Source organism: Camelina sativa, chromosome 5 (genome assembly GCF_030686135.1).
Source record: "Camelina sativa cultivar CO46 ecotype springtype chromosome 5, ASM3068613v1".
In the NCBI taxonomy this organism is placed as follows: Eukaryota; Viridiplantae; Streptophyta; class Magnoliopsida; order Brassicales; family Brassicaceae; genus Camelina; species Camelina sativa.
In genome coordinates, this window is record NC_141884.1 from 14,618,667 (window position 1) to 14,643,381 (window position 24,715).

General features: G+C 31.2%; 2 protein-coding genes and 3 pseudogenes across 4 annotated transcripts; 2 read left to right on the plus strand and 3 right to left on the minus strand.

Annotated features, from left to right (window-relative positions):
• Nucleotides 1–3,130: 3,130 nt before the first annotated feature.
• On the plus strand, nucleotides 3,131–4,038 carry LOC109133101 (uncharacterized). The gene is made up of 3 exons (XM_019245934.2): nucleotides 3,131–3,258; nucleotides 3,362–3,481; nucleotides 3,695–4,038. Exons 1-3 carry the CDS (start codon nucleotides 3,238–3,240, stop codon nucleotides 3,809–3,811), a joined length of 258 nt encoding a protein of 85 aa, XP_019101479.2. The 5' UTR covers nucleotides 3,131–3,237; the 3' UTR covers nucleotides 3,812–4,038.
• Nucleotides 4,039–4,922: 884 nt separating this feature from the next.
• Nucleotides 4,923–6,346, minus strand: LOC104786869 (glyoxylase I 4 pseudogene; annotated as a pseudogene). Its single transcript, XR_015557000.1, has one exon. The product of XR_015557000.1 is annotated as a glyoxylase I 4 pseudogene (transcript).
• A 1,225-nt stretch (nucleotides 6,347–7,571) lies between these two features.
• On the minus strand, nucleotides 7,572–8,206 carry LOC104786870 (uncharacterized). The gene has a single exon (XM_010512323.3). The coding sequence runs from the start codon at nucleotides 8,116–8,118 to the stop codon at nucleotides 7,771–7,773; it is 348 nt and encodes a 115-aa protein (XP_010510625.2). The 5' UTR covers nucleotides 8,119–8,206; the 3' UTR covers nucleotides 7,572–7,770.
• A 6,047-nt stretch (nucleotides 8,207–14,253) lies between these two features.
• Nucleotides 14,254–15,161, plus strand: LOC104786871 (protein S40-4 pseudogene; annotated as a pseudogene). Its single transcript, XR_015557001.1, has one exon. The product of XR_015557001.1 is annotated as a protein S40-4 pseudogene (transcript).
• Nucleotides 15,162–16,558: 1,397 nt separating this feature from the next.
• Nucleotides 16,559–16,670, minus strand: LOC147943751 (uncharacterized; annotated as a pseudogene).
• Between the last annotated feature and the right edge of the window lie 8,045 nt (nucleotides 16,671–24,715).

Below are 24,715 nucleotides of genomic sequence, written 5' to 3' on the forward strand. Positions count from 1 at the left end.
TTAATAAAAAAAACTTATTTTGTTTATTTTTTTTTACGCAAAAATTTATTTTGATTTTGGTGAGACGAGTTGGCATTAATCCCATATAGGGAGTTAAGTGGAATTGTTTTTGCTTTTTAAACACTTTTAGATGTATACCAGGAGATAAATGTATTACTAGACTATACATATACCACACGGGTTAAAACCTTGAAAACACTACAAAAATCCTATACTTTGAATACTTATATCAAATACCTGTAAAATTATATATTTTAAAATTAATAAAACAATAGTAAAATAACAAATAAATTCAATATAAATTTTCAATTTTTAAAATTAAAAATATTGTCCCGCGGTGTACCGCGGGTTAAATCCTAGTATATATATATATAGTCAACAGCATGATGTCATCATCATCATCTATTATAATTTTCCCGCCAAAATCTCAAACACGCAATTTTCTCGCCAAAAACAAACTCGTCATTTCCCGCAAAAAAAACGCAAATTCACAATTTTCCAAACCTACAATTTTCAAAAAAACAAAACCAGATTTTTCCTCCGTAATTTTCCACTAAAATTTATGTGATGTTGATGGTGAAAATGATGATATGATTAATTATTATTATTTTATATTAAATATTAATTAATTTATATTGTAGTGGGTCAACCCAATTATTCATCTAACTCATTTATCTAATTGGATTATAGGTTGATCGAACCCGATTGTTAAATGAGTTGAGTCAACTCATAAACTCATTTAACTTTTAATTCGTTAGATAATGAGTTGAGTTGGGTTGGATTAACCATTTTGACATCCATACTTATGTATCTACAAATACTTTAACCAAACACTGACCTCGATCTCAGCATGCTTGTATCAAAAAATATTCAGCCCTTATATATCTTACCTTTGGGTGTTCTCCTCAACCCGTGAAAAATCTTGCTTAGCTCAATCTTGAGCCTCCTGTTTAACACCATCGACAGTGATCCATTTGAATTTATGCTCAAGCTGTTTTTTTAAGCCAACCGTTCCTACATACAAGAAATACAACAGTCATAATAGACTCTTAAACAAGAACAACGGTTGATGATATCATATTGTAAAGTTTAAAAACTTACAAGAGTATTACTCCTCTTTTTCTCTTCTAAAACCCATTTGTAGATTTTGGTGAAATCACAATCCTCCAAGAATTTCGCCCCTCTCTTCCCCAAGAGATTTGGACCAATCTGCCCAAAAATTCTCAGTGAACTTAGGCTTATGGATGAAATGGGTGAGAGTGAAAGAGGCGAAGAGGGTGGTCATCTCTTCTTGCTCCATGGTGAGCTCCACGGGTTCACCTTTGTACAAGAGTGGAACATGATGCTGCTTGTAGAGGAGAGGGAACAACAACCCTCTGTTGATGAGGGATGTCCATTGTTGAACTTCTTGAAAGCTTTCTGATATTATGTTCCTCTCTGAAACAGTGTAGAAAGGAACTTCCTCCACGACTTGATCATCTACTAGAAAAACAAAATCTTTATAGCAATAGGCCACAAAATATAGCCTTAATTGATAATAAATTATGTTTCCAATTTTCACTATTGATTTTTTATTATTTTAATATTATATTTCTTCTAATATTCAAAATATCTAATATAAAAATTTAAGAAAAATATTTCAAATGTGATATAGAAACCCAATTATATACTTTTCAAATAATTTACAAAAGTTTATCTAATAAATTGCTACTTTGAAATTTGAATTATAAATATTTAGCTTTGAAGTGATTTATCTTTCAAGAAATGTTCTCAAGAAATAAATAAAATTAACGGAAAAAGGAAATAAGAATAGTTGTTTCAGTGTTTTTTTCAGATGTAGCAGCAAGTTAACACCAACAATAGTCGTCTACTATAACAGCAACATAACCATAATACTCAAGGTGGCTAAGTTGATCTATCAAAGTATATGAGAATTTTGAGAAATATTTGGGCAACTTAGCACATTTTTTAAAAGGAGTTATCTAAACTATTGCTAATTGTCATCTTATAGTTTTCAGATTTTTACATATAAAATCACCAAGTTAATTCTCCATGATTAGAAGATCGCTAATAGAAGAATATTGTAAAAAATAGTTTAAACAAATATTTTATGCAATAAAATTAGAAACTCCAAAATTGTATGAATATTTATTTTGGAATTCTTGTATGAATCTATCTATGACTTTTATTTTATATGGTTAAACTTCATATTTACATGCAAAGTACATTAATTTAATTATGCCATATAAAAATATATAATTATACGTATCAAATAAAAAATGGACGGTTGTACAACGCTATAAATACATTTATTTAAAATATATATTCATCACTTATTTAGTGTTCGTTCTAGATATTTCATAAATATGACTTTTAAACTAATTTTCTAATTTATCCTTAATTTAAACTTATTTTTAATTACATTTAAGTCACTAATCACTATAAAGATGAGATATATGTATAATTCATTCTCTTTTTAGTTCGTGTGAAATTTGTCAAAGATAAAACATTTGATATGAAATTTACACAACCCCAAATAAAAAAATGTACTTTTATGTAGTTGTAAATTTCTATTTAAAAGAAAAATAATAACTATGAAAACTTTAACATACTATTTGATGTTTTCCCTTTTTGTAGAAAACAAATTAAAGAGAAGTTTCTGACTTTTGTTGCAAACTGCTGTCGAAATGGTAGGTTCTTTATTCGTCAACGTGAAGCTAGAGGCGTTTACGAAGATGATGTTTTCCCTGTTCAACATTCTAATTCCATATTTGTATATTTTAGTTTAGTCAGACAGACTCCGCCGTCTTCCTCACATAGGCGCTGGTCATTTCGAGTGTTGCTCCAAGAAGTTTGAATGTATCACACTTGGATTTAAAATTCGCTTGAAGACAATCTTTTTTTGCAACACACTCATCACGAGAGGAAGTTTAAAACATATCTTGTTTTTTATTTGGTTATTTTCTTAGTGATTTTTTGTGAGACGGCTCAGTATTTTCGATTAATTATAATAACGTTTTCAAGAATTTTAAAAGGAAAAAATTTTAAGAAAAAGGTTACTTTAACTGTGAAGGGCTAAGGCCCATAATTGGCCCATTTTTATACGTATCTTTATAATTCTCTCGTCTCGTTGCATCGTCGTCTTCCTCAATTTTAATTTATTTTTTCTCGAGAGAAACAAAAGAACCCTTTCCCTCAATCAATCCCAGCCAAAATCGAATTAGAGAGTTTTTCACCATGATCAGCATTCTCGCTCAGGTTTTTTTCTCCTCATCCTCTCATTCTCCAGATTCCTTTACTTGTTTCTTCTAAGAATTGATTTTGTTATATCCGTTGTTGGTTTTAAACCATTCTTCTACAGGAACGTCTTCTTGGTTTCACTCTTGGTAGCGCCTTGACTGGGTTCCTCGTTTACGAGCAGCGAAAGCTCATCCATCAATCTGTTTCTGATCCTAAATCTCAATCCTTCGATCAATCTCAGGTTATTTACAAATCCCTAAAAATATCATTCAATTTAACCTTGAATTGATGAGAATCTAGGTTCCAATTTTAAAAATGGACAACACTATTAAGTTCTTAAGGATTGATCCACTCCATTGAGAGACATTAAGATTTTTGATATTAGGGGTTGTAAGGTTCTTAGAAGGTGCCAGTAGCTTTGAGTTGAAATTTAGGATTGTTTTTGTGTTGTCAGGTGAGAGATCGCATATTCGGGAAGAAGTATCGTATGGAATTTGCATCTCTGTGGAACAAAGCTGTGGATCAGACTTTTGAACCTGCGATTGAGTATCTTAGTTCTCGTAAATGGTAGAGATGGATAAAAGTTCTTTTGCTGGAAATGTGAAACTTCGTCCGCTTTCTTGATACTACGAGTTTGAGATGTAGACAACTTGGTTGTTATGGCCTTATCTGAATACAGCACTGTTCTTGTTTTGTCTACTTTCTTGAGAAGAGAATTGTTGTGTTTTAGTTACTGAAAATGTTAACAAAGGTTATTATTGTTTTGGCTTAATGATTGAAAATCTCAATTTGAGATTATGCTGTGGCGTACCACTTGTTATATTATGCTAGATTTGATTTCTTATTGGCAGGTGATCAGTATTTGATTATGCGGTAAACATTCGAATACTCCGCTATTAACCACTGCAGATGGAAAATTATATATTTGCTGTATCGTGAATCAAGCTTAAACACCAGGCTGAATGGAACTGGAAGTTCTTTGATGATCCCTTTGCAGCCACAGGGAAGGTCAAAGCAGCGGGTTTCAGTGAAAGGGTCTAAATTGGCATCCTGCTTTTTCCTGGTTGTGCGTGAAAGAAGTCAAATGCATTGACAGTTTAGGTATTTCTACTTCCTCTGAAAACTTGTTGGTTTTCATAGTTTCATGGGAGTAGTAATGCAAGAACTGTAGGGGTTATAGGCTTATTATTGTTCAAGTTTGTTTCTCGGTTCATTAGCTTGAATGGTGGTTGATGTTCCTTTTCCAGCCTAGTTCTTGTTTTGATCCTCTCTTTCTTCCCTGAAACTACTCAGGTTTGTTCTTCTAGGCCAAAGTGGCCACTGAGTTTGAACAGATGGCATAAGCATTTGCTAAAGATCAACTTCTTCTGACTACAGTTTGTTGTTCAGGTGATCACTTTTCCTCAATTCATTTCTTTTCTAAGTTCAGCAGATACACTTCTCCCGCGTTTCTTTGTTTGTGCAAATAAGTTGGTCTAATTCGGAGCCACCACAGAGACCCTTTCTAGCAGTTAGGGGTCGGAATTTTAACTTAGCCATACTGAACCAACCGAACCTTACCATTCGAAACCAGTGTTTATGCGTTTACACTTGTTTTAAGTTATATTGATATTCCCAACTTACTCCGAATCACCAACATCACTCTTCATTTTAAAATTTGTTTTGTTATTGATGTTGAGCTATTTTTCTGGACAAAAGCATGTGTTACTATAAAATTTATGGTCGAGCTTACACTGGTTTGAAAAAAAACATGAGAATTTGTTCACATTTTTCAGAACAAACTCAAACAAACCTAACCAAATAGAAACCCAACCAAAGTAACACCAGACCCACTTAAAACCAAATTGAACTAGACTAACCAAGACGAACAAAACCGAAATAACTACGGTTTGAGTTCAGTCAAGTTTTATTAAAAACCAAACCCAAACCGATTCCGAACAAAAAAAAAAAAAACAAAATGGCCTGCCTTACTAGCACACTCATGGTTGGAACGAGTACTCCCGTGCCAAACAAACATTGATTAATAGAGTGGTAGCTTAGCACAACATAGGACTAGGTAGAGACGAAACGAGTAGTATTATGAATTGGGCTGGGGCTTTCTACGGTTGGGTGAGCCAGGGAGGGCAACAGGAGGTGCATGTCGGTCTTCTGGGAGGTGTATAGCGTCTGCTGAATGGCGTGGGACAAGCTCGAGATTCTCACAGTTGCATATCTCCACCATGAAGCCATCGGGGTCGTTGAAGAAGAGCTGGTCGATGGCTGCATCTTTCTGGTCACCCACCGTCCTCTTGATGTACTTCACATTCACTTCCTTGAGCCTCTTTTCCAAAGCTTCCATGTCTTCGCACTGGAAAGAGATGTGGTTATCCATCGGGTCCAAATGGTCCGTGTCGGAAGGTAACTTGTCTTCGTCCTTGACTTGCACCAAGTGGATTCCTACACCGTAGTTGAAAAGCCACGCACCGTCGAAGTTTAACGCCGCTGGACGCTCTATCTCCACAAACCCTAACACCTTCGTGTAGAACTCCAAAGACTTTTTAACGTCTTTACAAAGCCTTGAGACATGGTTCAGCGCCATTAAAGGCGGCTTCGAGTTTGATACATCATCATCACCTTTCTTTTTCTTCTCCATCAGATTCCGACGAGACGCGGCTTTGTTACTTCGCCTAGAAGAAAGTTGATAGTAGTACCTTAAAAACGGGAGCGGCGAGGACTAATTGAAGGACACGTGACGGACGCCTGAATAGGGAGCTTGCATGTATGAACACACATATCGCTCACGTGTCACTCTGACTCTTCGCACACCTTCGCATCATTTTTCTATTGGGCATATGTTAGGTCCAAACCGTAGCAGCGGGACGATGTCGAGCGGCAACACTTATCTTATCCACCCACTCTATTACAAGTGTGGCTAGAGAGCGGTATTAGTCTGTGAAGAAACGAGTTTTTTTTTTTAATTTTGTTTTGTGTTAATTAATAATCCCTCCATCTCACATAGATTGATGTTTTAGATAATTTTATTTGTTCCTCAAAAATTAATTTTTTACAATTTTAAATTAATTAAAGTTAATATTTTGTAAATTTCAAAAAGTAATCATTAAAAGTATTTAATTTTTTGAATTGTTATTGATCTAAAATTAAGTAATATATTTTTAGTGAAAGAAAATAATATAGTTAAAATCAATAATCATTGTTTTCTTAAAATGTGTAAAAACTCCTAAACTGAACAAAGGGAGTACTAATTATCCTTATAACTAAAACATAAAGTTAAGAATAAAAACACTGTTTTGTGACATCATTAGTGATTATGATACTTTGTTGTTCACTTATTTGTTCAAATGAATCTTTAATCGTATACTATTCATGATACTTCAACAAAATGTATTTATTATGTACGAATCCATATATCATCCTACTTTTACAATATACCTACGAACGTACAACCTATATATATATTTTTTTTGAAAAAGAATTTCTAGACAACCCTATATTTCTAAGTCATATTGCACGCACACAACTACATTACCAATTTCCCTTTGTACACAAGAAGAAAAGCGATAATTTTGTCTTCAATAATGTCGTTTCCACAAATGGACAAAAGTGTCAAAATGCATCCCTTTTTTTTCAACAGTTAATTTTACGAAGTGTTTTCAGTCCAAACTTTTTAAATATAATTTCGAAAAATTCTGATCTTCATAAAGTTTGCTTTTATTTTGTTAAAAATTCATATTTTACAAAGTTTCTATATATTTCCTAAAAATTATTTTATAATCAACCATTAATATAATTAACTAAGTATAAAATCTTTACAAGTCCATTATAAGATATGTGTGTGTGTGTAATTCTATATGACACTAAACTAGACTAGAGTTGACAAAAAAAAACTAAATTAGTTTATTTAGTTTTCTATTAATGTGTTTAATATATTTTTAAAAAGGTTAATATGGTTCAGTTATAGAATTCAGAGCCTTTATAGTATTCTACTATTAGATTTGATAATGGTAATGCAATAAACATGGTTATGGCTAGGGAGGGTCATTTGGACTAGTATAAGTATAATAAAAATGAGGGCCTTTTCAATCTAGTTTTTTTTTCTGTTTTTTTTTATCATTTGGTTCTGAAACGATACAAAATATTGAAAATGGTATTTAAAAAAGTCTTAAGACATAATAATAATCCCTTTCTTTTTCTCAAGAAACTCGTCAGCCAAACTTTTGTACTCGAGGTTTCTAACCAAACTCTTTCTATAGATTTAATTGGATTCAAATCTATAGACTCTAGAGTTACACACTTTAACCAATACGCTAAACCAAACTTTTAACTAAAGTGGGTTTCCAAAAGTTTGATATATTTTGGGAGCCTGAGGCTAAAATCCACAAATTTAACCCTTCAAACACGGCCCTGATGGTAAACAGTGAAAATACTCTGCTATTAACCACTGCAGATGGATATTTAGATACAAGCTTCTAGTAAAGGGAAAGCAAAAGCACACATTACAACTCAAAGTCTAGCTATATGCCCTATCATGGTTCACATCAACACAGAAAACGCAAGTCCAAGGATGATCCCAACCACACCACCAGCTCCTATTCCGCTTTTAGAACCAACTGACATTGATGCTACCTCGCTTTCTTGTGCTTTAGCTGAAGCTCCTTGAACCTTTGCAGCCACGGGGAGAGGCGAGCAGCCGGATTCCGCGCAAGGGTCAAAAGTGGCATCAGTGTTTTTTGGTTGCGCGTGAAAGAAGTCAAATGCAGAAGGTGAAAATGCCACTGGAGTCTCGTAAGCCAATCCGTGAGGAGCTCGGTCTTGCGCTAAGGCGAAGTTTGTGAAGATTAGAGAAGAGAAGAAGAAGAAGAGGCAAGTTTTTGAAGTCATTTCTCTAAGTCAGCTTGCGTTGGTTTCTTGAGAGTTGTAAGTTTGAGCAGGTGGTGGAGCTAGTGTAGTGTGTTTTGTTGAGACTTTGAGGAGAAGGTTGGTAACTAATTTATAAGGTGATGTGAAATAAAGTGGTTGTTGTTGCTTGGGATTAATTAAAAATCGGGTGGTGAAAAAGATAAAAAGACATTTACAGATGGGAACTATATGATTTCTCATGATTTCTCTACCTTTTCCCAACATATATTTTTCCTTTTTTTCTGCTTTTATGGTCCTGGAATCTTTTTGGTTCACTGAAAACCCAAAGGTCTTCAGATTTTGCTAAACCAATTTTGGTTTGACGAGCTTGAAAACTAGTGGTGGACAAAAAAATCAAAACAAATTTATCTGTCCGAACTTATTAAGTAATTTAAACATCTATGACATAATTCAAATTAACTTTAACCGAACTCTAAGTCTCTAACCCAAACCAAACCAAGCCACAAACCAATCCGAAATAAAATTTTGTTACTATTTGGTGTTATTTTCCAGATCCAAACAAAACAAATGCCCAGACCTAGTAGTTACAAATTTACAATACAAAGCACAGAGACTGGTTTTACGAAGGTTTGCTGAGTTATACTTCGCCTAAATAATTGCTAATTAGTAAATATGAGTAGATCTGGTCCCATAATACTTAATCACTACCTTTAGTTGTTACTTGTTAATTACCATCCAAAAACTATTAAGGCATAATTAGGACGTAGTAGATGAGAAGTAGGAACCATCATTAAACTTTAGCATCCTATAATTATAAATTCAAGTTCGTCTTCCCTTAAAGGATCAGCAACAATATATATATATATATAACTTTTTAATATTCGAACAGAGTTATGTGAGTGAGTGTAATAATAACACACCTGCATTGGAACACAACATCGATCTCTAATCTATTAATGGCACAAGAGGGGTCAAGCATGCATCTCTTCCCTTCACGCCTTCTATATTTGATTGTGAGATTGATGCACGAGATTGAATCTTGTATCTTACGTTTTATTTCATTAGATATGTTTAAGAATAATGGTTTAATTATATTAATACTATTTGTTATGCGTTTTTATGAAATAATCACCCTAAAAAAGGTCTCAGATTCTCATTTGTGTCCTCCTGATTGGGAATATATTAATATGCACTGATTACATATTATGTCGTTGTTGTTTTTATATTGTCAACTTTAATAATTTAAATTGAACTCTAAATTGGGAAGCCAAACCTCGGAGACAGAGTTGCTGGAATTTTTTAGAGCAAGTAAACATTGCCACCTCTGCATATCCTTAAACATATGAGTTCAAACTCCACATTTTCACTATATTGAGATTTGGCAAAACAATTAGACATTATCAAAAGAATCAGCACTTATCATTTATAATTTGTAACAAAAACACAATTGGGTTCCGTTTTCATTAGCCGCGTCATCAGTTTCATATAGTATTTGTTTCTTTTAAATATTGTATTAATTCATTTTTACGTCCATCAACCTGAGTTTATAGGGACTATTGATTAATTCGATAACCTCTTCTAATCGTTATTAATTGTTTCATGCAGTTTCATGTGTGAAAAGATAGTTTGAGGGGTTGGTACAAGGGTTTTGATTGGTTTCACATGTACCACCATAAGGTCCATAACGTGACTTTTCTCTTCAGCTTTCACTGTTCACACTTCACAGGATTTGTTCTATCGTCCGTTAAAAAGACATTCAAGATTGAATTTTAAAGTTTTCCCATTACTCATGTGAGAGCTCGCGTGATTTTTGTAGATTAACTATGTTCATTCAAATCAAAACACTAGCAGAAGTTTCTTAATTAATTCATAGGCCAATAAACTATATAGCGATGTGCTTTTAAAGAAGATAGGTTGGTTGAATTTGTTTAAATTTAACATTTAACGATGTTTAGTGAATAAGATTCAATTGAAGAACCTGATCTAGAACATTTACTAAACAATCACCCATAGGGAAATTTAACAATCACAAGTAGTGATACCTTTTCCCACATAATTGTACAAAAATACATTTACAAAGACTGATTGCAAATGTTAAGCCAGAAATAGGAGATACTATATTTGGAGACGGGAATCTTCTTTTTTTTAGGTAAAAGAGCCCTGAACTTAGAAAATTCACCAAGCTAAAAATCCTAACTTAAACAAAGGTAAGGTAACTCATTCACGTGAGTTCGAAAAAGAAGACGAAACATGGGCTTTCTCCTACCCCTCGCCTTCGTTTGCTTTCTGTCCATGTAGCCATAGTCAGGGGCAGGGCCGGTCCAAACGGTTTCGAAGGCTTTAACCGAACTGTAAAACATTATATATTTTCATATATGACATCAAAATTTTGTTTGCATTTAACTAATATTATGTCTGAAAAATAAAAATAAAAACTCACAGACCAATATGATTTTAATCACATAAAACAGAAATATTGATTAACAAATTTACAAAAAAAAAGTTTGATTATTGGAATTGAGGATGACAAGTTGACAGAAAAATTGATTTATTTACAGTGTTAGTAAAAATGATGATCATTCGACTCGAAAAAGTTAGTTTAGTACTTAGAATTTCAAGAAATTAGGATAATAAATAAAAATAAATTGGAAAGTTTTTAAAGTTGGTATGAAAGGTACATGACTACATGGTGAAGAAGCACATGCAGAAAATCAATACAATAAAAAAATTTAAGAGTCTTGGCAGCAACAACACCTCAGTTTACTGGAGTGTTTTAGGAGTGCCATATCATTAAAATCATCATCCAATATAAACATTCCGATTAGTGCAACTCATACTTTTCAACCAATAATAATTATTCTCTATTTCACATCAATGTTTATGGATTTTAAGAAACTGACACATCATTCAAATGATATATCCATTCAAATTATAAGAAATAATACACATCATATCAATATTTTCTAAAAACAAATGTTTAACATTATACTTTCATTTTAAACTAGATTAATAAATCATTTACAATTTAAAAAAAATATAATAACGTTAACCAAGTATAATAATCATTATATGGCGTATCATTGTATAATAATGATTTAAAATAAATAAAATGATCTTGAATATGGGTCAAACTAGATCCTTTTCATTCGGAACTTAAAGTGGGTGATAGCTTAAATTAGATTTTTTAATAGTATTTAAAGACATCTAACTTATATAAATATAACTTATTTCGTTTTTATTTTTCAATTTAAAAAAAAAAAATTATATCGTCTAAGGATGAGCAAACACAATCAACTCTCACTCACTATTCTGATTATCTTCACCATTCTTGTGATAGGTTTATATTTACATTTAGAAAATTTTGATGTATTATATATAATCGTTTGAGAAAAATATAATTCTTCCTAATCCAGTTGACAGACAGAAGAGTTTTAGTTAACATCATTCTTTAAAATATCAATTCGCTTATGCTATATGTTATATGAATATATGTCAACCCTTCTTCTGTTCAATATATAATTCCATAATATAAGGTTTGGCTCCTTTTAGGCCAAATTCATACAACAGCTAGACCTATATACCACATTGATACCTAAATATTTTGTTTTGAAATTCCCTGCTTTATAAAGTTATATGGTCTTATCATACTATTGAGAATTATTGTGACATGAACTGATTTCACAATATATAATTTCTTTTTTTGCCAATAATTTTTTTCTTTTTGTAATATTGTAGCAAACTATTTTAAGATAGATATTCCATAAATTTTGGATGTTATGTAGTTTTCGATGTAAATTTATATAATTTTTTAAAAATATATTTTCTGCATAGAAAATAATAACTAAAGTTACCATCCCTACGATACTTTTTCAATACAAATCTTTTTATGGACAAAACAAAACTCTAGGAAATAGGTATCCTCTTAAATACTGAAATTAAGATATAACATTTGAAACAAATTTTGTTTTTTTTAATAGGAGTGGTGGGAGACGTGAGCCAAGGAAGAAAACGTCAGTGTCACAAGACCTATCCGTTCCAGAATTGTGTTGCCAGGGAGTGTATAAATATGTGTATAAAGAAGTATAATAAGAAGGCGGGCGCTATTTGCACAAAACCGAATGAATCAGTTCAAGGATTTAATCACTGTAGATGTCTTTTTCATTGTCGTCCTTAAATTATTTTCATATTACAATAAATTCTAAAGTAATTCATAATTAATAAGACTATAAGAGCCATGTAATAAAGTAACTTAACTTGGGCCTTCTAGGTTAAACATTTATATTATGTTCACTATATATGAATAGTTTCCAATTCTGGTAAAAGGCGTCACGAAATGAGTTCTCCAATAATCAAGTAACTTAGAATAGATAATGCAATTCATTTCTTCGAATTGACATGTCTCCCTATTGATTTTAAGATTTCTATAGATCATTTATGAATGTGGCTAAAAAGATAAATTTTGAAAATGCTATAAAGACGCAAACGGGCTAATACTCAAACGAGTTGGGCCTATTGCAATGGTTCATAAGCATTTGATTAAAATGTGATCTCTTGTTTCTTCACGTAGAGAGCTATACTACGCAGTACGCACACCCTTGCCATTACCCCGACGAATTATTTTGTCTTTAGTAAAGAGTTATCGAAGGATGCGAAAGGCTTTTTGTTATTCGCAAAACCTGATAACGACGTCGTTCTCCACCAATTAGGTTGGAACAATCACGTGCCATCACACGCCACGAGTCGTACACGAAAGCTCATCTCTCCACGTGGATCACAATGATGGTATCGCCACGTGTCTTTTTGGACCGCTTTTAGAATTGTCTTGTTTTGTCTATTTTGTCAGGTTTTAGGGTCTATAAGTGAACCTGAAAACATCTCCCATCTCATCGTACAACTCATTGTCCTGTCTTTTGGATTTTCTACTGTGACGTAATTACAGTTTCATCCATGTTTACTTTACGGATAGTGATGTGTATTCGTGAATTAGTGTCATGGTCTATTTCTCAACACGCGTAAAAATATTCTTGTTTTCTCAATCCCTCCCTCCAAGCAATTTAAATAGTTGTTTATTTTCTGTGTTTTATGATTTCATTTCGATGGAAAGCTTTATACAAATTATAATGTGAACAAAAAAAACATATAACTTAGAAATGAGAACCCTAACTAATTTAGACTATGAAATGCTTTAAGATGATTTAAATAATTGATTAGTACTACAGAAAGTTATCGTTATTGTTGTAAAATCTAATTGATATGATATGGCGGTAGTTTTTAAATATATTTTTCAATATGCACTACTATAAATGCTTTATAATTTATAAATTATAAATAAAAAGCTTAAATTACAAACTGATTTATACACTCCAACATTTGCAACCATTGGAGTCATAAATCTATAAAATTAAGAAACATATAAAGAAACTTATTATTATTATTATTATTATTATTATTATTATTATTATTATTATTATTATTATTATTATTATTATTATTATTATTATAGGTTAAACAAGAAAAATCGATACATTGTCTACTCTTACATCCCCAAAAGTGCGAATTTCGTTCTATACAAACAAGGAGTGCTAATTTAGATTTGCACCCCGATAAAATTCAAATTTCATACATGTAATTATACAATTGAGTCAATTTCAAAGTTCACGTTAACAGATTTAAGTCAATCGTTAAAGGTGCTGACTCATAATCTACATATGTATTAACGTACCATCGAAATCGCAAAAAAACTGTCAAAAATCCACATTCTGATGAGTTAAACACATGTTTGCAGACATAATCAGCGTAGGACGTAACCAGTTGATCCCATAACCATACTGAAAGATACATGAAGTCATGTTAATTTGCCTAAAAAAATTGTTTGAATTCGTGTTAATTTGCCTAAAAGTATTGTTTGATATGATCGTCAGGTGTCAGCAAGGACTTCGGTATATATATTTGGTTTGAAGATAATTTAAAACTTATTAAGCTGATCAACATTAATGAAGATCATCATAGACTAGGTATTAATTCTTATATACAGTATACAATATTGGATGATGAAATTACAACATCTTTTTGTTGGAAATGTCGCAAACGAATTATGTCCATCATGCAAACCTCAATCTTTCGATGAAACTAATCTATCGTCCCTACAGCATTTCGAGGAAAACGCTAATAAACTCCTTTCTATTATACAATTAGAATTAACACATGATTCAAATATTCACGGTATTATTACAAAGAAAACAAAAATCTAATTACCTTCAAGTAAAAAAAAAAAAAAAAAGTATAGGTTCTCGTGTATGACTTTGACAGTCATCGTTTCGTTTGGATAAAAACCGCAAACAAAAATGTTTTAAACTTCCACGAAAGTTCCAAGGGCATATCAGTAATTTCGTAGAAACCTGTGAGTCCATCAAGAAATATATTAACACAGAGGAGAGGTTCAAGTCTATCCATTGACCTTTACACCAAGCCCCAGTTCTGTATTTATATATAAAGCAGCCAAAGCCGAAAGAGAAAGAATCTTAAAACCTTTTAACTAAACCCAAAATAAAAAGTTTTATTCATTTCTTCTTCTTCTTGAAATGGCGACGAGCAAGTGCTACTATCAACGGCCAAGCCACCGTTTCTTCACCACCGACCAACACGTCACCGGAGCTTCCGACTTCGAGCTAGACGAATGGGATCTTTACAACACCGGTTCTGATTCAGCTCCCAGTTTCAGCTTTAGTGATCTTACGATCACTTCCGGTCGAACCAGAACTAACCGGAAAGATTCGGTTTCCGGTGCAGCTGCGTCTTCGTTACCGGTCAACGTACCGGACTGGTCAAAGATTCTTGGGGAAGAGAGTCAAAGACAGAGTCAGGTTTCGAATGAGGAAGAAGAAGAAGAAGTGGACGGAGGTGCACGGCGTGTTCCGCCGCATGAATTGCTAGCGAACCGGAGGATGGCTTCTTTCTCGGTTCATGAAGGTGCTGGTAGGACTTTGAAAGGAAGAGATCTGAGTAGGGTGCGAAATACTATTTTTAAAATTAGAGGGATCGAAGATTAAATTTATCTTTTAAAAAATGGGGGGGGGGGGGTTGGGTTACATATAGAAAACATGAGGGACTAAAATTCGAAACATTTGTAAGAGCTATTTGGATTTATTTCGTTTTTTTTTTTTTTTTACTTAAGAAGATTGTATTGAAATTTTGAGACAACAAATATGAAATTTGACTTGGTATTTCTTATATAATTTTTTTTTACTTCTTCGTCAACTTATTTTTATTTTTATAGTCGTTAATTAGATTCTTCTCTCCCCCTTGGTTTATTTATGATGAAGAACAATATTATCGTCAACGAGAGGTAATTTACAATGACTATGATTGTTACTATTATTTATTTGAGTGGGTTAACAAAGGATTAATATAATTATTAGTTAATCATGTGGCTATGGATTGGGATTATTTGACAGATGGAGACATGGTGCGTTGTCTTTTTAATCATACAATTCTTGGTCGGCATATGTTTCCTCTCTCTTTTGTTTCTTATCAACTAATCCAATTATTCGTAATTGTGTATATAGTAATAAACACAAATCTGGTTGGTTCATTATGGTAAATCAGTATAAGAATTCGTGTGTGCATAACATTACTATATACTATTTTACTACCACCTTAATACCTTATGAATAATGAGATATTTTTTTCGTGTATATTTTGTTAGGTGGAAAAAACTAATCCCTTAAAGTTTTATTATTTTTACGAGTAAATGAAGTAGACCAGACGATAATAATATTGGATAAATGTCTTGGATCGAGTACGCACAACATAATGTTAGGCGTTTCATGTGGATAGATCACTTGTTTGGATAAGATCGATCTGGATAACTAACTAATTGGTTACACATATTACTACTATAACTTTAACGTTTCATTGACGTAACAATTACTCCATTATATTAAAAACCTAGCTCTTGTAATTTAAAATAACTATATATATTTACCCAAAAAAATATATTTGCTACAGTATAAGCTATTTTGCTTTTATTTTTAACATTTTAAATAGAAAACACAAATTTTACATTTTACAACGATATTATTTTTTTCTTAAAAATCACTTTATATTTCATTGCATGTTTGTAAAGTACAAATGCAAATGAAAAACATTTCGGCTGTTTATTTGAGAGGTTTACAGTTAAGAAATGAATTTCGATTAAAACTTTTAAATTTTTGTGTTTATTTGAAAGAAATATATACATATATGTATATATATTATATACCAGGCCGTTTAATATAATAAAAATTGTTCTCATATTCTTATAATATTTATGTTTTGGTTAAAGGGTTTTATTCTTATAATATCAACAAAAAGGAATATCTAAAAACAATACAAAATCCATGTTATACGTTTTAACTTGTAACACTTGTTCTAATAAAGTTTTTAGTTAGAAACCTAAGATAAGCCCAAATTTAACATGGTATCAGAGTCCGATCCGCACATACTCAACCCAATCCACAATCGGTCTGGCCTAATAGTTGGCCCGCCGATTCATGCCCGAACATACCGAGATTCATGCCTAAAGAAGCCATCATCTTGAGGGGGCGTATTAGGGATACAATATCCCACATTGGAAGTTGAATAGGATCTTAAGTAGTATATATAAGATATGGGCCTCTCCACTCATTGCCAATTAGTTTTGAGTTGGAAGCCCACAATTTAACATGGTATCAGAGCCCAAGGTTAAAATTCTGGTGGACCTAGAAAAGTGGATACAGACATGCCTCTTGTTAACCTGAGTAATGGAGGCCCAAGAAGGGGTTTATTGTCGGTCCAAGTGGGATCGGTTCGAGATGGAGTTATCATCTCGAGGAGGCGTGTTAATATCCCACATGTGGTCCTTGGTTTAAAGGGGAGATTGTTGGGATACAAACCAAGTCCCACATCTGAAGTTTAAAGAGATTATCATTAATATATAAAGGGTTAGGGTCAATCTACTAATTGCCAATTGGTTTTTAGTTAGAAACCTAAGATAAGCCCAAATTTAATACATTTAACACATGGCAAATGGCAGAGTAGTATACAAGTAAAATCTAATATATTAAAGGAGAAGTCGAGAGGGCTCACAGCCAATCTCACAAAATTTGACCTCTCTTGCCCTTAATGAAAATTACCCCTGAAAAATTTTCGGACAAGCTTTTGATCTCTATTTAGGTTGCTGAAACGCACCACATTCATCCTCAGACTTAAGATTACTAATTTGCCATTAATGAGAATCCAATCTGGACGTTTTTACCCTTCAAATTAATTTAGAAAATTATAAAAAGTTTAAATAATTAAATATCTAATCTATATAATCGTCAAAACGTGATTAAATAAATTTTAAAACGCTAAAACCTAAAATAATGGGCTTTAGAAAAAACCCAACCAAAATATACCGACCTATTCGAAACCCTAAAATTATAGGTTGTAAACATATATATATATATAGGTATAACCCTAATCATTCTCCATAATCCGAAATCTTTAAAATAAAGAAAACCCTAATTTTCACTCATGTTCTTCAAATTATATATGTATTATAGTTTTGATGATCCCTTATATAGTTCTTCGTATTCGTGTTCGTGTTTTAATGATTCATGTCCTCTTTCTGTAGTATTTGTTTGGAACGCAGGTTCGAGCATTACCAAAACTTTGTGTATGGTTTCATTATTACTTCTTATATTATATTGTATAGGTTTCTTGATTTATTAACTGTTTTGTAAAAACGATTATACTAATTCTTATGTTTCAGGTGAGTTGGTACATGGTCGTGATCTTATTTCTATGTTCTCGGACAATAAATCTAGGTCTTTTATTTATTAATACTTTAAACTTTAATCTTTATAGTTTGATGATGCTAAATAGAAAGACTTATTTCTATAGTTGCAGGAAAGCTTCTCAAGATGATCATAGTGATGAGAGATGTTTGGTAATTTAAATTTTAATAGTAAATTACTCTATCATCTTTATAAAAATTAATTTAAAAGTATGTGGTTCTAACAAATAAATATAAAAAATGAATAGGTGGAGGTGGCGAGGGCTATCGAATTTTTTTATTTGAATTCTGCATCTTCAAATATATTGCTAAAAGGTATATTGCTAAACTTAAAATTCCTTATATTAATATATTTCTAATGATCAAATTAAATTTAAACATTCTTTAGATGAATCTACCAATGATCGTATGGTGAAAACAGGTATTTTTATTTTAAAAGGAAAATTAATTTTATATATAAATATATGTGATTCAGAAAATCATATTAACATTTGCATTTACTGATTATTATTGCAGAAAGACGGTGAATGGTGTTGATAATATCCCAAAAGTTATGGTATATTTTTTAAATAAATTAATAGTTATTGTTTTAAATTAATAACTCTTATTTTCACGGATATAACAACATTTAGTGTGATTAATCAACAGATTAGAGTTTCAGAGTCAGCAGCACAACGTCTTTTGGCTATTGTTCGGTAGTAATTCTATGTTAAAAAGCGTTTTTGACACTAATTATTTGTTTGGATCATCCTCAAACGTTTGGTATTATTATGCAAATCAAAAGTGTTTTGAAGTCATCTTGATACAAAAATTTAATGAAACAAATTATTACCATTTGTCTGTAAATTCTGATCTTAATCCTATTTTTATGAATATTTGCAGAGAAGCTATTGATCGCAAAAAAACAGAGTCGTTTCCGTTCCTTCTAAACTACACGGTAATTATCTTCAAATAATCTCAATCAAATTCCATTATATATAATTTATAACATTGTTATTATTTTTAAAAATAGGCAGCGTATGGAAGAAGATATGATTGTTGTCGTTGCAAAAAATCAGGCGTGAAGAAAGGAGGAAGACGATTTTTCGAGAATAGTAGGATGAATGTTATGCGATCTTATAATCGTATTTTTATTGATATTGTTTTAGATGGTTGAATATTTTATGAGATAGAAATAATCCAATGATAATTTTTTTTAATAATATAAGATTATACTTTAATAATGACGATCAAATGACCGAATACCAGGGTGCTTGATTATTATATAAGAACAAAATAAAACAATAAAATGTTATATTCATAACTATTATTAACATAAAAATGTTTAAAATTATGTCTAATATTTTGAATAATTTTATTAATTAATGAAAACAATCTGCATATGAAGAATAATCCTTGGTGTCGTAGCTCATATTCAGACGTAAGGATAATTTAAGCATGATATTTAGAGAATAGTATTATGAATATTATGATATCTAAACGATCGGTTACTAAGGTTCTTGATTATTATCTCAATTTTGAAAAAAAATAGAGAAAGGACATAATGATGCTAATATTCTTAAAAATGTGATAATTATTATGTTCAAAATTTGTAGATCATTGTTAGAAAAATCTAAAATTGTTATTTTATACCTTATGTAAAGTAGGGTTGAAAATCTTAAGAGATATTCTATATTTAAAACAGTTTAGAATATAGTGTAAGATCATGATTTATTTTTTTTAAACAAAAAAAAATTACGCATTTAAAGCCGTAATGATAATCATTAAGAAGATTACTATTTAACTCAAAAATAAAAGGAAATATAAAGATATATCAATGTCTGGAGATCTTTACAGAATAGTAAAATGATTTAGTAAACAGGAATTTAAAAATATCACTTCCAAAAAAAATGTAAATTGTGAATATATAAAATTGTATATATATACGTCTATTCGACACTTTTGATTTTTAAAACCTAAATCAGAGAAGAAAACCACAGAACACACAAAAAAAGCAAGAAATTATGGTTAGGTATAGCCTTTTCGATGATGTTTCGCGTTTGAACTCTTCAAAATATGAATGGAAAATTCGTGTGAAGGTCTTATGTCTGTGGGAAGATAAAGGTCCAAGTTTGGAGATGGTTTTAACTGATATTAAGGTATTTACTTTAATTTAATTATAAGCTCATTATATATTTCAAACAATAAGTTTATATGCAATTATACCTGAAAGTTACAAATCACAAGGTTTTAAAAATATTTTAAAGACATGTAACAAAATCGTATTATCTGATAATTAATAATACTATGTTTTATTAGGGTGTAAAGGTCCAATGCTCCTTTCGTGGAGATGTTTATGATCGTTTTGTCTTAAAGTTCAAGGTTGGTGATTGGCTTGATTTCGAAGATTTTAAGGTTGTTGAACAGAATGGTTCATGTTTAGCTACTACACATCGTTACAAAATTGTTATTTTGTACAATACCAAGATAAGAGAGAATTCAATTGTTGGAGGGGAAGAATTCTATGATTTCGTCGATTTCAAACTCATCCATGATGGTACCCAATGTGAAGATTACTTAATCGGCAAGGGAATAATTCAGTTTTTTAAAAAAGAAATTTCAAATACTATTTGAGATTCATTATATTTGAACTAATGTAAATTTTATACAGACATTATTGGTGAGGTTGTAAATGTTGGCGAATTCAGATGTAATTTCAGAGAATTACAACAAAAAGAGGAAATCAAAGGGGTGGAAAATAATGGAAAACATGAGGATGTCACACAAAGTGATAATATCCGTATGTTATTTAAGTATTGTACTCGATATGGTTCAAATCAAAAGAAAAACACTACTTTTCATGATCAATATGAAACAGATTGCACGATCTTTGAAGACTCTGATGATGACATTGATGTTGGAGATCAGGACGATGATGATTATAAAGAAGATGAAGAAGAGGATGATACTGAGGAAGAAACTGATGATGATAGCGAATACCAAACAGATAACAGTGGTAACAATGATCAAGATGACCAAGATTATGTCCAAGATTTTGAAGAAGATGAAAAAGATGATGAGCTGGAAAGTACTGAAGATAATCTTAAAATTAATAAAAAGGAGAGGATATCTCAATTAATCACAAAATCTCATTTGATCTTCGTGATTTCAGGTAAATTTTAAAACTCATATATATTTTATATTATACATAATCATACTCTTAAACCATTATTTTAAATCACACAAATTTTAATTCTTTAATTTTAGTGGAACCCTACTAAGGTGTGAATTATTCGAAAAAACGGCTGCGGAATTCTACGATGCTTTAAAATCATTCCAGGGTGAACGTTTAATTTGTGTTATTCGTTGGGGTGTTATTGAAGATTTCCAAGGTATATTTCCAAGGTATAATTTGTGTTATTGCATATTTATGATGATCGTGTATTTAAAGGATTAAATAAATTTTGTTAAAACTTTGCAGGAAAAAGAAGTATATCTTCTACAGTTTGTACGCGAATAACACTCAATCCTTGCAATTCTGAGGTTGCGAAAATGATGGAATTGTAAGAATAACATCTTAGTTCATGCTATAAAATAGATGAAAACAAAATTCGTTTATAAACTTTTTCACGTTCTACTTAATTGAATTATAGGAGATCGAGGAAGAGGACTCGCGGATAGAAGACTGGCTTCCATGAATTTTTTATGGCGTTCTAGGGATTTTATGGGATTTTAATTATTTTATATTTAGTTAGTAGTTGGATTTTTAAAAATTCTTGCTTTGATTTAAAATGAAATATTTTAATTATTTATTTACATATAATGAGCTAAACAAATTAGTTACATATAACGAATTATGTTTTAAAAAACCAGTAGTTTTCTTTAAACATAAATTTTAAAATTAGCTACATATAAATTACTTAAAATGAAATATGAAGTGGAAGACTTTTAGTTTTCCAATGAAGTTTCAACAAAAGTCTTAGTAATAAAAAACGATAGTCCAATGCATCATAATTAAAGATGTCAGCATGCAAGTTGAAAATAAGAAAGGGAAGGCATGCAGTCTTGAATTTAGAGTTTCAACCGTCCAGTTTATTTTTTAAAAAAAATAAAGTATTCTGAAAATACGAAAACATTGATTAATTCATATCAAACAGATACTCATGCAGCTTTCCCTGTTTTGAGCACGGGTTTTAATACAATCTACACAAATATTTAACTGTAATTGTAAAAATCCTTATTTTCCTTTGTCTATTAATATTTGAAGTACAACAAATTGAAAGTTCTCTCTGATACTTATTCTAGCTTCTAAATACACGCAAAAAAAAGTCCAATCGGGATGGTGCTGTACTTGAAAGATCTGAATCCTACTTTACGTAACCCGAAAGTTGCTGTGAAAATACTTCGAGAATGGCCACCGCATTTTATACAAGGACAGCCTTTTTATCAAAGTTTGATTTTGGTCGACGAAAGGGTAAATTTTCTTCCTCATCCCATTTAGCAGTTTTAGCAAATATCAATCGAGTTATACAACAAAAAAAAAATCAATGGAATGCTAAATTATGTTTATATTTTAGGGAACTAGGATTGATGCCAAGATAGATGCGGAACTTTATGTAGACTGTTACTATGGAAAGCTCAATGAAGGAGACTGGTACGAGATTTCTGGAATTAAGGTGATTGAAGGTCAACAATCATCCCGAAATTCAAACCATCCGTTTGAGATCCTGATCCAGGAAAAAACAAAAATGGTTCCACGAATGCAAAATGCAACGCCTGACGAGAATGCAAAATGCAACGCCTGACGAGAAGAATTGTTGTGTAGGTAAGTTTTTATACTCAATTCATGTTCATACATCCATCTTAATTTTACTATATTTAATAAACATTAAAATTATTTTTTATATTAGATGTCTTAGGAATGGTGGTACATGTAAACAATTCGCAGATGATTGATTTCCTCGATCATCAAAATGGCTATATTTCAGAGAATGAAGTTGTGACCTTCACTATCCTTGAACACAAGTAATATATTTTAAAAAACTTTATATAACATTGTAAATACATAGAAATTTTATTTTAAACAGTTCTTTATTAAATTATATACAATCATTTTGTTTTTCTGAACGTGGCCAAGAGATTGAATGTGTTGCTGTTGGTTCTGTTTGTACTGCATTTCTTGAGAAACGGAAACAAATTATGTCTTCGCCTACCTATACTACTAATCAACCAATAATGTGTACTCTTCTGTTTTGGAGGATCTCTGTTTACAAAGGTACTGTTCAATATTAGTCTCATATACCATCCAAAATATCATTTTACTTAAATTCTACTTTGCTAGGTATGCAATGTTTGATGTCTCAGTTGCGATGCTCAAAGGTCATTCTTGAAGATGAAGTGGATGGAATTAATACTGGCGATATGCTGTAAGTTCATTAATTTAATAAATTGAAAAAAGGTATAATCAAAATTATGTGGGAAGTTTAATCCTGAATTGTTTTTATTTTTTCAGACGTTGGCTAAACGTTGATTCCAGTGATGAAGATGATGAAGATGAAGATGATGAATAATTTCGTCATACGAGCATCAATCTATAGTTTGATGAAACTTTGGGCATGAATAATTATTTAATTTATTTAAATATGTTTCGGAATTTTTGTTTAACTTTTATTAAGTATTTTCTAAAATAATAATTATCTTCACAAGTAGACTCACGTGAATTTAATTAATTTAAAATCTAATAAAATTTGACAGAGAGTATCAAATGTTTTTCTTGGTTGAATTATATGGGCCTGGCCTTAATAGATGCCAATTAGAAAACCATCGCGACTCTTAGAACTAATATTTAAGCATTCTAAGTCTTTATATTATTATTATTATCGTGACTTTTTGTTTTCCCCTGTCAAGAAAGAAAGATAAAAATAAAAGCTTATTATCATCCATAACCTTGTGGTAAGATCCCAAACGATATTCATTAAATTTTTTCGTACCATCAGTTCTTTGTTTGAAAGTTTAAAGATCTTTATATTTTTTTTTTCAAAATCATAGATGGAAGGTGAAAGTTCTAGGAAACGGAAAGAGCCTATGTCAGAATTCGGGTGGGAAGATGGAGCAATCGACATAGTTAAACAAGCGTTCCGCAAATCGAGAGACGTGGTTCTAAAAGAAACGACGAAACATTTCACTGCGATTATTGATATGTTGAAAGAGTACATCAACAAAAAAGAAGAATCTGTCGGCTTAAACTGTCAGCTTGAAATAATCGATGCTCAGATCTCGCTAATAGACGATATCTTGGAGGGACGAATCGACTTGATTGAAGAGTGAAACAGACTAGAAGATGTTAGGGTTGTTATTGAGAAAGATGAAAAAGAATGTGTTGTTCCTAAAATTGATTGGGATAAACTTCGTGTTCCCTTTATAAATCATTAACAATGTTAAGAATTTTATCTTAATCGTTTGCTGTTCTTGAATTTTAAATTATTATTATCTGACATAAAATATAAAAGATCCTTTATTTTATTATTCTAAAACCCGAAAGTTCGTTAAATCGATAATATAAACTAGAGATATTGACCTAATTACGAAATCTAAAATTAGTTTAAAGTTATTCTGATAAATCGTAAAGAAAACATATCTTAGTCTTGGACTTTAAAGTTATTCTCATAAATCGTAAAAAAAAATGGTATGCAATGTTTGATATATAGTTCCTATTTTCGTTGAGTGATATATTTTTATAAATATTTAAAACTTTTAAAAATCGTAAGTTTCTTAAAAGATTATGTAAATAATTTAAGTTTATGTAAATAAACAAATCTATTGGTGATTACTGAGAATGAATAT

Bases quoted from the DNA above. Each gene is read 5' to 3' on its own strand.
- LOC104786870 (XM_010512323.3), bottom strand. From the start codon at position 8,118: ATGACTTCAAAAACTTGCCTCTTCTTCTTCTTCTCTTCTCTAATCTTC.
- LOC109133101 (XM_019245934.2), top strand. From the start codon at position 3,238: ATGATCAGCATTCTCGCTCAG. The intron at 3,259-3,361 runs GTTTTTTTCTCC...ATTCTTCTACAG, and splicing joins TGATCAGCATTCTCGCTCAG to GAACGTCTTCTTGGTTTCAC. The intron at 3,482-3,694 runs GTTATTTACAAA...TTGTGTTGTCAG, and splicing joins AATCCTTCGATCAATCTCAG to GTGAGAGATCGCATATTCGG.